Below are 15,072 nucleotides of genomic sequence, written 5' to 3'. Positions count from 1 at the left end.
GAAAATATTTAATATTTGTCCTGGCTTTGATCAGAGAGAAAAGAAATGGAGGGGGGTGGGGAATAATACCTACAAAATTAACATTTTTACCACATTAAGGCAGTCAGCTATTTCTATAAGCAACTAAAATCTGCTCAACTGAGACGATTGGGCCCTTCGAAAACTTCAAGTTCTCTGCGATGGCTGAAAAGGGGAAAAGGTGTCAGGAGACCATGAAATGGATAAAATATGATGGTTTTCTCAGAGACTGAGCCTGTAAGGTAGACACAATACAGAGAGATACAGTAAAAGAGCCCTCTAACAGAGGTTAAGACAGAGGCTTTCAAAGTTTAGTTTGCGGAACCCATTGCAAAGTGAGAAGGGCTTGATGTTTTTTATCTGCTAAAATGGAATAATGACTATTACACCCTCTTGACCATTTTTCATATAAACTCTAGAACAGACTGAGTTCAAGTCCCAATTTCATTATCATGTGGGTTAGGGTGAGTTAAATAACACTTCTCTACACCTTATTTGGGGATAGTAGATCTGAAGAGTGTGCGAGAATTCAATAAGTATATAAAAGGCATGCAACAGAGCCTGGTACACAATGAGGATTGTATAATTGTATACAAACTCTGGATTCTCAAAGGCATCCTACAGAGTAGTACTTCAGGGCCTGTATTCTAGTACTCCCCTAATCTTGATTTGATTACTAGCTATGTGACTCCAGACAAATGATGTAACATTTGTAAGTCGGTTTCCTTATCAGTGAGAATACAATAACATTATTTTGGTCATTTGGTTATTGCGAATTTAAACTGAAATAATGCATGCCATTATTCAAGGTTTATAAATGTTAGCTATGATTGTTGCTGAACATTTTTCTTCTGCTTCCATAATGTTATAACATTCTTATTCTTTTCTTATATCTCCATCTATTCTTTTCTTTTTTCTTAATCATAGGCTACCCACTATTTGTTCTTTATGTCTGCTTTTTTCAGCTTCTTTTAAAATTTATTTTAAATTATAGTTGACAGATAATATTATATCGGTTTCAAGTATACAACATAATAATTCAATCTTTATATACCTTACAAAGTAATCACCATAAGTCTAGTAACCATCTGTCACTGTACATAGTTATTACAATTTTACTAGCTGTATTCTCTATGCTGTTCATCCTTGTTTTTGCTTGTTGTCGCCCTGGATTCCCTCCATTTTCCCTGCCCCTGTCAGTCAGCCTTCTGCACACTCACCCTCTGAGGGAGGTTTACCAGCCTCCTCACCATCCCCCACCTCCATGCTGGCAATTCCTGTCTTTTATCTTCGTCTTTGTTCCCTCATTTAGATCACAATCTCATATGCTTTCCATGACCTGTTTTTTCACTTCAAAATATGCATGTCCAAAATAAAATTCTCAGCTCCCACCTACTGCTAATCTACATGGGGGTTAGGGAGGAAGTGGCAGCTCTTTCCAATTCCCTTGTGTTTGGCAAACACAGTCATTCTCTGGTAGTCCCCAAGGTCAAAACTTTGGCATTATCCATTCTATCATCCTTCATGTCTAATCACCAAAGCACTAGGCCACTTACCAAATACCAGGAAAAGAAAAGTGAAAATCCCCGAAAAACAAAAACAAAACTAACCTCTTTACAAAGACACATCTGACAGGAAAACAAAATTAGTTATTATTTAACCCCCCTCTTCCCACCCTATACACACACTCCATCCATCCTCAGGAGGGTGGATAGTGGTTGGTAATTACAGTATCTTTTGCTTATCATCTTCAGGATAAAGACTCTTGTCACCTTCAGGATAAAGACTCTTGAAATTGAGCTAGGATAAAGCTAATTTATAGTGTATAAAAAGGAGGAGAGATGCGGGGATCAAGAGAGTGGATGATGGAGAGGTGGAGCTGCTGCAGGAGCAGCTGAGGAGACCACTGCGGCAACAGGTAGCTGAAGATGAATTGTGAGAGAAAAACAGAAGCGATGCTGACAAACTCTTCCTTTAAGAGTGGACCTGGTTTGGATCCTGACTGTACACTCTGGTGGTTAACTGTATGTGTCAACTTGACTGCGCTAAGGGATGCCCAGATAGCTGGTAAAATATCATTTCTAGGTATGTCTGTGAGGGTGTTTGGGAAAGAGATTAGCACTTGAATCCAAATCTATCTATAGACTGAGTAAAGAAGGTCTTCCTTACCAATGTGGGTGGGCATTATCTAATCTTTTGAGGGCTGATTAATAGAACAAAAAGGTGGAGGAAGAGTGAAGTTATTCTCTTGCTTGAGCGAGGACATCCATCTTCGCCTGCCCTTTGACATCGGTGCTCCTGGTTCTGGAGCCTTCAGACTTACATGGGGATTTATACCTTCAGCCTCTGGTTCTTGGGCTTTTGGACTCGAATTGTGACTTAAACCATTGGCTCCCCTGGTTCTCAGGTTTTGCATTTGGACTGGAACGACAGCACCAGCATCCTTAGGCCTCCAGCTTGTAGACAGCAGACAGCGAGACATTTTGGCCTCTATAATCCCATGAGCCAATAATTTATAATAAATCTCCTTCTAGAGAAATATATCTTCTTGATTCTGTTTCTCTGGAGAACCATGACTAATATATGTACTATTGAATAATTTGGGGGTTTTGTGGAGGATTTTTTGCTGCTTAGATTGCTATATCTTTGTTTTGCAGCACACTTTCTTTAAATGTCTGGTGCCTTTTCCCCCTTAATATTAAAGAACGAGGTGAAAATATCTGATTGTAGTACTGCCTGTAGGAGTGGTTGGTAAACTGGAGGACTTTGCTTTACAGAACTGGATGAGATGCAGGAATAGAGAATTTGTTTCCTCTGCAACTGGTCCACGGTCTTTAGAGAAAAGTCTTTGATATTTGCCAAGCATTCTGTGCACAAGGACGAGGAGGAGATGCGATGGGATAAAGTCAATTCTTCAATACACTGAATTTCAATTAATCCCCATTTTCAGCTCAAGTCTCATTCTCCACCCCGATATCTGTCATATTATATGTAACATATATATATATATATATATATATATATATATATATATATATATATATATATATATATATATATACTATTAGGTAGCTAGTCGGACATGGGCAACAGAGGAACAAAGGAATAGAGGTCCACCCTAGAGATCTCTCAAAGTACCTTATTGGTAGTTAGAGAATCCCTCCTGCATCCCCAGAGACAAAGGACAGGAGGGCCATAATCTATAGCTGGTTTAATCTGGCCACAGACACATGCTCAGAAGATACTACCCTAACCTGCCCACAACCTCAGCCTCATTATACTATCATTATAATATCATGTTTATGCCTGGAAATTCATGAATCTAATTATAGCAAACTGAATTCTGGGTAAGTGCATGCTCACTTTGCCTAGTGAGCATGCACTTACCCAGAATTCAGTTTGCTCTACAGCAGCCAAGTGCCAATCAAAACGACCTCACATGCCTATCACCTAGAAATGCCTTTGTAACCACCTTTCTCGGCCCTAATATAAGACAACACCTCCCCACTTCTGAGTGATTACAGCTCTCTTTGCTGAAACCCCATTCCTCCCTTGGTATGTGTTCTGTGTTCCTAAAGTATATTTTTAATAAATCTTTTCTAAATAGATTCTTCACTGTGTCAGTGAGGAAGAACCAAGGAAAAATGCTAATTACATTTCTCTATTGTTATCCCCCTTGCCATGCCACTGGGGCGACACCAAAGTTCAAATTGCCCCCCAAAATGGTAACAATACTTAGATACGTATATAAGGGCATAGAAAAAGATCTGGAAGGAAGTCCAGTAAACAGTTAACACCGGTTATTTCTAGGGAAATTAGTATGTTTCCCGGAGGAGGGAAAGGAGACTTTATATTACTATATACTCAAGATAATACTGTTTTAACTTTTTAACATTGAGTGTATATGTATAATTTGTAATTAAATGTGTGTGTCTGTGTGTACACAGATAATAAAAAACAAATCCACTTATGGGAATTTCAGTTAGTTCTTATCTCGGAATCCCATAAAGTGCCTAGCACAGTGTTCTGACATTGTAGGCACTCAATAGGTGTTTGTTACGTATACATGAATAGCTCTTGAATGAAAACAGACACTGCTACTAAAGTATAATTTCCATACAAATATAAAGTGAACATATGTCAAAGATTTTATTAAATGCAACAGTCAGAGGGTGAATCCTTCTATAGTATCAGTTAATGAGGGAGCCAGAAAGATATTAAAATTAGTCAAATGGAATTTTGACTTAACGATTTACATTCTCTGTAAAAAAAATTATATTGTATCAGTTTTCCACAAATTAACTTTTATCCCTAGCGTTGGAAAATAGCCTGATTGATCAAAGACAATTACTATAGACTGAATGTTTATATTCCCCTCCAATTCATATTAAGGTATTAGGAGGTGGGGCCTTTGGGAGGAAATTAGGATTAGGTGAGGTTATAAGGATGGAGCCCTCATGAATGGGATTAGAATCTTTATAAGAGTCACGAGAGTGTTTATCTCCTATCTCTGCTCTCTCCCAAGAGAGGATACAAGAAGTCAGCAGTCTGCATCATGAAAGAGAACTCAACCATGCTGGTGCCTTGATCTTGGACTTTCATCCTCTAGAACTGTGAGAAATAAATTTCTGTGGTTCATGAGCCACCTAGTCTGTAGTATTATTGTTATGGCAGCCTGAGCTGACTAAGACAACAGTCAGAGGGTGCATCCTTCTATAGTAACACATAATCTCCAGCATGTACTGCAAGGATAGCCAGGAATCTCTTTTGCTCATTTTCAAAGCTTCATCATTTTTTCCAGACACTGCCCTGTTAGCAATAATCTGTTTTCCTGGTGTTTTAAAACATTTATGAATCTCTTTAGTACATGTCAATGTACACAGACATATAGCATAATTTCTTTAATCCACATATATACAGACTGATACTATTCATGCATTCTCTCTGCAAGATTGCCAAGTAACAAGTTCTAAATTTGCCTTGCAAGTAAGATAATTCAAAGTGTTGCCTTATAAAGATCTCCATGTCCTTTTATAAAATGTTTTCAGTGCACCAGTAATCTCCTCCTCAAATAGAATGGAAATAACTTGGCAAAACCCAGTTATTTTGGCATTTGTTCCCTAAACACAATAGTACAGTATTCACAGAGTGGTATGTTGCTGAAGCCAGGTTTGTTGACAAAAACAAAAACAAAAACACACACTGCAGTATTAGGCCTTTCTTAAGCATTTTAGGTTAACAACCATCCTGATCCACCCAAAAATACACTAGTAGATTTGCTGTTTTAGGTTCCTCCCAATTGCCTGGATGCCACAGTGAAGACAATGGTCCTTTTTCATTTCCCTACATCAATCTATCTCAGTTAAATGCAGAAGAAATGCATAAGATACTAAATGATCAAGGCATAAATTCTGTTGTTAATGGAATGGATGAGATTAACCTCTGTAATAATTTGGGATATTTATATTAATTTGGTGAGCAAATCAATTAAACCTCTTAAAATAGGTGTCTTGGCTTTCTTTCGTCTTTAAGTTTTCATACTGTGACCTTTAACCAAATTTACTGTCTTTAGTAAGCATGATTTTCTGTGTTCCTTAAACTTACACAATGTATCCATAAATATTTTTGTTAGTAACAGGCTGAATGGCATGACAACTGAGATAAGTATCAAACTGGTGATAGTATCAATTATAAACAATCATCTATCAAAGCCCACCAGGAGGTATGGCCCCTGATGCTACTGCATTCTTTGTTCCTTTGTCTTGTCAATCATTAGTACCTGTGTCATGCTTTTTTAAAAAGTACTGTAACAAGTCTACTAGAGAATAATCTGCAGATTGTTGGGTTGTCTGTCCTCTCTGACCCTACATTCCTGTAAGTAAATTACCCTAGAAAAAATTCTGTTATATTCTATAGAATTGCCTACATAGTTTTTTGGTCTAAAAATACTTTCTTGTTATGGTGGCCATTATACCTTTGTTCCTCCATCAGATACATATATAGTTACATACTTAATAAATACTCTTAATTGAAAAGAAAAAAATGTATACATCATTGGGACCATCTAGAAGAATCCGACATTGATCTTGCAAACAACAGTCAATCTTTAAAGTGCTATCTTTCATGACCCAATTAAACTGTCAGTTTAAAAATGCAACATTATCGTATATGCTAAGAAAAATAAAATGGCCAATTAAAATGTGACATAGTGTTTCTTATTACAACAACTGTAAGACACACTATGATTTTAGAGAGGTTAAAATGTAAATAAAAAAGATTTCTTATAAGTGAAGAAATATGGTAGTTGTTATGTCTTCCAACAGACATGAATTATAGCTCTTATTTCTCTGATCAGCAAGGCTTTTTTTTTTTTTTTACAAAGAGATCTTATGGCCATTTTTGCATCTTGTAAGGATACAATCCATTGTTAAAGTATAAGTAAACAAGAATTTGTGATGAAAAACCTCAATGGAAAAGGGTCTGTAATGTAAATTGTGGCATGCAGTGGCTAGTGTCTCCACAATGATGTCGCAAGAGGTGTTAGCCTGTCCCAGTGGGCATAGCAATGGTGGCCTCAGCTGGCTGGTTTTGGGGATGACTTTGACTGTGGTCCTGGCTGCTGCTCAGCATCTTTTGTTTCTACCAGTTTTCTATGCTGGGTTCTTCAGCTCTCCCAAGAGTTCTGTGAGCTTCTTATCATCCTTTCAATAAATCCTTGTCTGCCTAAGTCAGCCTCTAAATTGATTGATTGATATCTTTGGATTTCAGCAGTTTGTTAAACAGAGATAATTTATATAATTTGAAGCAAGTAGTCGTTCAGCTTTTCTAAGAACAGTTACCAATCTCCTCCATTTCTCTGAATAACCATCTCCAAGAAAGATATAAATCCAGTCATATTCAACATTAACAAAATAGTCGAACCATAGTCGAATCAAAAGCACACGTATACCCATTCTTTTACAACATAATTTATAAAGCTATAGAAGGAATATGCTGCTTATTTTACAAAGGAATTAAAACACCAAAATATAACTTGCTCAAAGTTACTATGATTCAGTGGAGAAGCTAGAAATGAAATGAATTTGGTAGTCATCATACTATATACAAGATACAGGATAGTAACTGATTCCAATTAAGAGAAAAATCATATAAAGAATATTAGCACTCGCTCTATTTCCCCTCTAGCAAATCCCTTACTAAGAGTTGTAAATCATTGCCATATCACTAAAAAAGAAAATCTATAAATCAACCAAGAAGTATTGGCCAGGAATTCCCTATGTGATTAGCCCATGTATATGATTGGGGTTTACATGATGCCCTTTAGCAGATTAAATGCTTGTAAAATTGACAGGTAAGGCCTTAGAAAACATTACATGCCAGATTTTGTGTCATTGTCCATAAATGTAATAAACTTCAAGAATGTAAGTTCCCTGGGGAAGAAAAAAGAAAGATGAAAATGAAAAAGAAAGAAAAAAAGGCATTGAGAAAATCTGAGAACATAGAGCTCCGTAGAGCCGTGTGGTTGACAATATCAAAATATATCTTAAATAAAATGTGCAAGTCATTACTAAAACCTCCTTTTATATGTATATATTAAAATCAATCTCTCTCACATGGAATAAAAAAACGAAGAGAAGGGAGTACCTAAGTCCAATATAGTCCTTTTAATAAAAAATCATAAATACTATATATCTTTCCCTGGTTCTGCTATACCTCTGCCATTCATCCATTTCTTTATTCACTTCTACAACAAATGAGTTGACTATATGGGAGTGGGGCTAGCACTGTGGAAAAGACTTGGCTTGTGAAGACGAATAAACAATGGTTTCTGCTGTCTGGGCTTAGTGTAATCACTTGATGAGTGGCAATAACTATAATGAAGAGGACAGAAAAAAGTACTATCTCAGCCAAAATACAGGAAGTAAGTAGGCAGAACTTAAAGAAGGGTGAAATAAAGTAGTAAACCATTCTATTTTGGCAGTCTTGGCACTGTTCTCACTTTTCCTGGGTCAAGGGATACTAATTCTTCTGTCAGGCACTTATGTCCTCTGTTGTTACTTCCTGCCACTTTTCTCACTATCTTTTTTTCTCCTGTAGCAAATAGAGTCAAGAAAGTCAAAGGAGCTTTTGGGCTGACTAGGGGAGGGAGATGGAGGAAACCATTCTGGCACCTTGCTATGCTAGATCCCTTTTTCTTGAGGCATGGAGGAAAGGAAGGGCTGGACTCTGATAAAGGGAAGCTTTCGTTGCTGAGTCATCTATGAGCTGGAAGGGACCACAGCATTCTCCTTGCTGTCCATTTTACTGATGGGAACATCGAGGTTTAATGACTTACCTAAGGCCACAAAGCCAATTAGTGGCATTGGTGGGACTAGAGCTCAGACTTAACTTCCATGAAAGTTAGAATAGACCAGTGGTGAACTTTTAGTGCCCCTTTTCAGTGGGTGGGGTGAGGGAGCCAGAGATGGAAACTCCACTACTGCCTTCAGCAGCCTCCCCAGCCTTACGTTCTTGACAATGAGGTAATAATCCTTAATTTCCAGTCCTCCAAAGAAATGGAGGACAACTGATTAACCTAGTCCCCCTCCATGGTCTTCTGTTCCTTAAGGAAAATCACTCAAAAATGACCATTATCCAAATGGATTTTTTTCATATCTTTATCTTTTTGTTTCTTTCCCCATTAGATTCATTCATTTCTCTATATCCTTTTGAAAATGTGGTGACTCAATTTGAACGCAGAGCTTTAAAGATTTGTTTGGTGAAGTAAAATGATATCCTAGTGCTCTGCTTTTCAATGCGTCCTACTTTGACTTTTTGTTTTTGCCTGTTATTAAATTTTCAGAAAAACATTACTTATTTTAGATGTTTCAGTAATGACTTGGAGAAATTTATATTGTAGATTTAGTTCTATAAGCATGGCTTCCTGAATGTTGTCCTGTTTAAAAGAGGCCTCGCTCTCTTTTAAAAACAAACAAACAAACAAAAAAAACACAAAAAACATCTGTCAGCTTCTCAGTAATGACCAGGTGGCTAATACATGTCAAGAAAACTAATCACCTTCTAACAGGATTTGGAACGGAATTAAATGCGATCCTTGTGCCCTTCCTGTTCCAGCTTTAGCAGCCCAAGGTCCATGAATGCTCCGAGATTAATTGGTTGGCAATTGAACCTCACAGAATCTTAGGGTCCGGGTTCTCTCTTCGGAACCTAGGCAGTAAATTCTGTGAGACTGAATACTCTGTATTCTTGGAGACAGAGCTTGGGTTTGTGATTGAAATTGGCCGGCCCATCCCGGGACGCCCAGTGAACAAACGCATCTCCTATTTCCAAGGTGGTGACACTGGGCTAGAATGCCGCGAAGTCAACGAGTCCGTCCTGCTAGACAAGTTTCTGCTTCTGGACGCCTCCGAACCTCCAACACGCCGCAGTGTGTAAAGCTGATGGGGCCGTGGAGTCTTTTGAAGGGGTAGTGCTGAGTGCTGTCAATATCGATCTACCAGAAGTCTTTCAGCCCTCCCAGTTGTTCGGTAACGAGTCTATAAGTTCTGTCTCCTCATTTCCGAGCACGATGCACATTTCTCCTGAACCTCCCTGCTCCTCCCCTTTTCTCCAGCCCGCGCAATTCTCACCTTTCCTCAAATCGCCCACCTGTGTGCGCGCAGAGACGGAGGAGGAGCTGTGGGGCGGGCTCGTGACGTCATTCCTCCGGAGGTGGGGGGGAGAGGCGGGGCTGTGGGAACCGCAGTGCAGCGCAGAGGGGAGGGGCGGGGCGGGGCGGGGCCTGCGGCGCGTGACCTGGCTGCGGGAGGCAGGAACCCGGAGAAAGGTGTAGGGGGGGCCGGCCCTGGCTGAGTCCCGAGGCGGAGCAAGGAGAGGCCGGGCCCAAGGGGCGGGCGCCCGGCGAAGCGCTAAATCGGGTCACGCTTCCTTCTTCTCTCCCCGCCCCTTCTTCTCTTCCCACCTGGGCCTCTGCGTGCAGACGCACACCTGGTAACCGGCTGCCGCGCCGCGCTCCGCGGAGTCCCCGCCTTCTCCGCTCGGGCCCGCACGCACCCTGAGCGGGTCCTCCGAGCCGCGCTCGCTGGAGGAGTCCTCGAGCGCTCGCTCGTTGATGCCGTTTTGGGGGTGACCTGGCGCGGCGGCGACGCCTCCAAGGTGGAGGCGTGTTAGCGGCCGCCGCTCTGCTGGACGTCTGGTGCGCGGCTGCGGGGTGAAGGGCTGCCAGCCAGCGAAACCCCTCGAGCAGTTCAGGTTTCGGGGCGCTGGAGGCCGCCACGGCAGCTCGGGATCGGGAGATGTTGGAGCTTAGACACCGGGGAGGCTGCCCCGGCCCCGGGGGAGCGGTGGTGCCGCCACCACGCGAGGGAGAGGCGGCCGGCGGCGACCACGAAACCGAGAGCACCAGTGACAAAGTAAGTAGAGCCGCAAGAGGCGCACGCCCGGGCTGGGTCCTGGTTTGGGCCAAGACACCTGGGAACAAGGGTGGGGCCCACGGAATGCAGGTGAAGCTGTGTGCCTGCCGTGCCTTCCTCCCAGCCTGGCATTATTTCCTCCTTCTTTGAGTTGGGTCGAGAACCTGGACCCCAGTGATGGTGCGTTTCCCAAGATGACCGCGGCCGCTGCCGGGATGGCTGGATGGTTCACCTTGACTACAATTTAGTTTCTTCCCATTCCAGTCCCTCCCCCTCCACGGGATCTGGGACCTATGCTAGAATCTGGATGGAACCTGGCATCCTATGAGCTAGCTGCCACTTCACACCTTCTCGGCCGAAGAAAAAAGTTAATAAGGACTAAACTTAGGACAAACACCTTCAGTTCCAACATGTCATTGGATCCTGAGGCTGGAGGTTTGTTTTCTGGCGCTCCGCCATCAGCACTTTCGTTTCCTCTGTCCTTTTTAGTTATGATAGATTTTAGAGATTTGGGAGTATCATACACGTGACAGAATTGTAATCCTGCTTCTTTTGAGTCCACCGCAGACAGTGCAGTTCTTCTGTCTACCAGTAGATTTCATTTGACCTGACAGGTTAATTCATGAGGACTTTTAACTCCCTTTCTGTGGATTACCCTTGCTTCACATTTAAGAATAAGTAGATGTAATACCACTATTCTGCTTAAAGGTCGACAGAGATTCAGCGGTAGGCTAATTCGATAATGCAGTGGTGCAAGTAGGAATTTTTTAAAACAATGCAGTTTTATTACCTTTTGGACTGGATGGTTTAGGTAATTGGGCCAGAGAATAGATCGTTTTATAAAATCTTCTGTTAATAAAATTCCATTTATTTTTAGAAGCTCAAAGCACTTAAACTATTACTGGAAGCATTCTTTTTTGGAAGCAGTTATTGAAGTTTGAATTACAAAAGTGAAGTGGATTGCCCAATGTCAAGCCCCAGGAACTAAAACCTGTTTCCTGATTCCCTCTCTTCTGGTTTGTGCTGTTGCTAAGACTCACTGGCAGTTCTGATTTGGAGAGGGTTCCACATGGAACTTGATGTTGATGAACTTGATGTAACCCAAGTTACAAAGCCCTGGCTGAAGCATGTCACACCGTATCATGAAATAATAAATTTAATTTTAACAATGATTTCAGGAATGAAACTTTAGAATCAATGAGATGACATCTCCTTTACTTTTTTCCTACCTTTGATAGCAGGTAGAATAAAATGAGTCTGATAGAACATGTGTCAAGGAACTACACAAAATATAACAGTTTCCAGCTACTGAAGGTTAATGTTACAAAGCTGGTAACAGTGGGCTGAGAATAGTCTTTATGAAAACTGCCTTGGAAACTAAACCAAAAATTAATTAGATTAGGATTTGTTTTCTTTTAGCACGAGTATAGTTTAGAACCAAGAAAATACCAGCTTCCTCATGTCAACTTCCTTAACCAGAAGAAGCTAACAAGGTTTTAATAAAAGAAAACATGTTCAGGAAGTCATGCATAATATAACTTTTGAATTAATTTAATTTCTTAACACCCTAATGTATTTAAAATGAAAACTATTTCTGTGGTTTGATTTGACACAATGCTGTTATCTCTAGCTATCTGTGACTGGGTTACCTCACTGTGTATTTATTTGTTTATTTAAAAATGCTGCCATGTTTGTTTTCTTTAACACATATCCAGCTGTAGTTTGTTTTCTGAGGGTAGGCATTGCCCTAGGTAACCTGTTTTGTTAGGATTTCTTAGACATGAGAATTTTCAAACCGTGTCTAAAATAGTGCTGTACTTTTTAGAGTTTATCACAAGGAACTCGACTTAGCAAGCTTTGAGACATTGAACTCTATCCTGTCCTTTCTTATCAGGGTGTATATTTGAATGCACATGTATTTCCAGATCAAGGGCTATTTTAAAATCAGAGGCTGGTTAATATTTGGTTCATTTATACTCTTTAAGTGCCTTCTCTTTTCAAGCTGAGAATATAAGAAGTGGAGAAGGTATATCATATTATGCTATTACAGTACACACTCATGCTGCTTTGTAGTCTTTTTTTTTAATAGCGTTATTAATGTGACATTCTCATTGTTTAGGACCTGGAGACTTATGCTGAGAGAAGGCTCTGGAGAGTTAGAAAGTGAAAAGTGATTCTTACTTGCTGGGGAATGTTCCCAGTTTTTACATGCTGGAGTAATACCTGAGAGATTACAAGACCACTCCCTCAAAGAACTCCCTAGGACACATATGAGTTAGATTTATTAGAAGTCTGAACAAGGCTCGTTGCTCACATCTAGGGTGTAGTGGGACTCTACATAGGAAAAAAACAACAACAACACAGAAAAAGCTTTAAAGAGGAGGTGAGGGTTGAGCTGGGAATTAAAAGATGTCAGGGGACTCACCAGGTAGATAAGTATTGGGGAAGGAACATACTAGGCAAAGGGCATGTGGAGGTGTTTCTTGAGTCAGCATTCTAGGTTCAGAGGCCTGAAATTAGTTTGGTAATCCTGGAGCATAAACTGCATATTTGGGAGATGGAATTGAGAGCTTCAGAGTCTTTTGAAGGTGGTTAAACTTTAGTCCATGGACTTTAGGAAGTCACTGGGAAGTGTTTGCAAAAGCATTAAGCTTATCACTATAGCAGCAATCTGGAGAAAGTGTTGGAAGAGGGAGAGACTTGCCACAAAGAATCCAGATAGGAGTGTATGGCAGATGCTATTGATAAGAAATGATGAGAGCTTGGAGTGAGTCTAGTAGGGGCAGTGGTGTAGGGCTTGAGAGAGAGGATATATATGTTAGATAATGGCGATGGGATCTAGACTAAGGTGACCAAAGACCAATAAAATAAGACGTGCTGAGAGACATATTTTCATCCATAACTTAAGAGTTTTAGAAAAGAAGCAAACATTTGGGGGCAGTTTTGCAGGTTGGGAGTGAGAGTGGGTGAGCTGGTATGGACAGGGTGTGATTCTTCAAAATAGAGAGGTGGTTCAGGGTGGTGATGGAAACTGAAGTGAAAGGTCAGATCTGGACATGTCGACTTTTGATTTGGATAAAGAGGGGAGGGAACTGAAGACAGAGCTTTGGGAGGTGCCCATGTTTAGAGCAGGGGGTAGATGAAGGAAGCAAGATAATGAGGTCCTGGGAGCTAGAGAAGAACAGATTGCTTAGAGCAGTGGTCCCCAACCTTTTTGGCACCAGAACCCAGAATCTAATGCCTGATGATCTGAGGTGGAGCTGGGGAGTGGCTGCAAGTACAGGTGAAGCTTCGCTCCCCTGCTACTCACCTCCTCTTGTGCAGCCTGGTTCCTAACAGGCTATGGACTGGTACAGGTCTGAGGCCTGGGAGTTAGGGACCCCTGGCTTAGAAGATACCATCAATAGTATTTAGGAATGAGGGTGAGGCATGGAGCACAGTTCAGCAAAAGATCTTAGTAGAAACCAGGGTTTAGGTTGCAGAATGTGAGAGGTGAGATTTTTTGGTAGTTATTTTCAGGAAGTGTCAACAAAAGGCAGTACAGGATAGTAGCTAGAGAGGACTGAAGGATCAAATGAAATTTTCCTTTTTCAAGGGAGGGAGGATAGAAATTTGTGTGAAAGAAGTCAAATGTGAGTGAAGATGCTGATGAGGAGGGACAGGCCCTAGGGGGGGAAAAGCAGGCATGGTGTGGACAATACAGATGATTGGGGCATCCAAGGAAAGGAAGGAAAGAATGGAGAGTGGATGCAGAAACATTTTGAAAAGCACTGGAAGGAAGAACAAAGTGTTTAACTGATGCTTTCAATTTTCTCACTGAAGCAGGGTCTCAGAACCACAAAGCTTCAAAGGATCCTAGAAACAATGTAGTTCAACCCAATGTCTGTCTGTCTGTGTCTGTCTGTCTACCTACCTACCTATCTACCATTTCTCTCTCTCCCTCCTCAGGTCTTTAAAGTATCCTTTATATTATACTTGGGAATTCTAAAGAATATCCTGGTGTTACCACATGAATTTTTACTTACTGTTTGTGATCTTGACTTGAAACAGCTTATTTTCTTAATATGTTGAGAAATTATACCATAGGATGTCATCAGCTATATCAAGCTTTGGATGCAGTGGACTTTTTGATACATATAATATTTCGTTTGTCATAAATGTACTAGGGAAAAGTGGGACGATTAAAAAGTAGTCCTACTCTGGAAAATTATCTCATAAAGAAAAATTATATATGTGTATAGGATAATTATTCTTTTTATTTATGCTCATATGTATATGCTTTTTTTGTAAAACAAACTTTCACATGTTTTTTCGTGGTTAGCATAGCTAAATATCGAGGTTTTGTATGCTTGTTTTCTTTTAACTATTTTGTTTTGGGCCGTCTTTAAAAAATACAGGTTTTAATTCAGTATAAGGAAAATAGGTTATTTAAGAATTTACAGACATTTTGTGAGGCTTGGCTTGGTTCTGTGTATTCAGTAAATTGTTGTTGGGTACCTATTATATTTGAAGTTCTGATTGCATGTCACCTTTGTTGTAGCTCTTTGTACATTGAGATGTAAATGGGTGAAGCCAGGATTTGTTTGTTGCTCAACAACTAATAGAAGAATATACTAATATCTTGGATTGTGGACTTTAACTT

The 15,072-nt window shown here is 40.4% G+C and overlaps 1 protein-coding gene across 1 annotated transcript in view; it reads left to right on the top strand.

Annotated features, from left to right (window-relative positions):
* Positions 1 to 10,082: 10,082 nt before the first annotated feature.
* CDS1 (CDP-diacylglycerol synthase 1) overlaps positions 10,083 to 15,072 on the top strand; it is a 50,068-nt gene continuing 45,078 nt past the window's right edge. The window contains exon 1 of the mRNA XM_011356330.1: positions 10,083 to 10,430. Within this exon, the coding sequence (XP_011354632.1) occupies positions 10,314 to 10,430 (117 nt within the window). The 5' untranslated portion in view covers positions 10,083 to 10,313. The remainder of the gene's footprint in view (positions 10,431 to 15,072) is intronic.

Source organism: Pteropus vampyrus, unplaced genomic scaffold, assembly GCF_000151845.1.
Source record: "Pteropus vampyrus isolate Shadow unplaced genomic scaffold, Pvam_2.0 Scaffold25, whole genome shotgun sequence".
Classification (NCBI taxonomy): Eukaryota; Metazoa; Chordata; class Mammalia; order Chiroptera; family Pteropodidae; genus Pteropus; species Pteropus vampyrus.
Note: the sequence above shows the minus strand (reverse complement) of the source record. Positions and strands in the feature narration are given on the sequence as shown.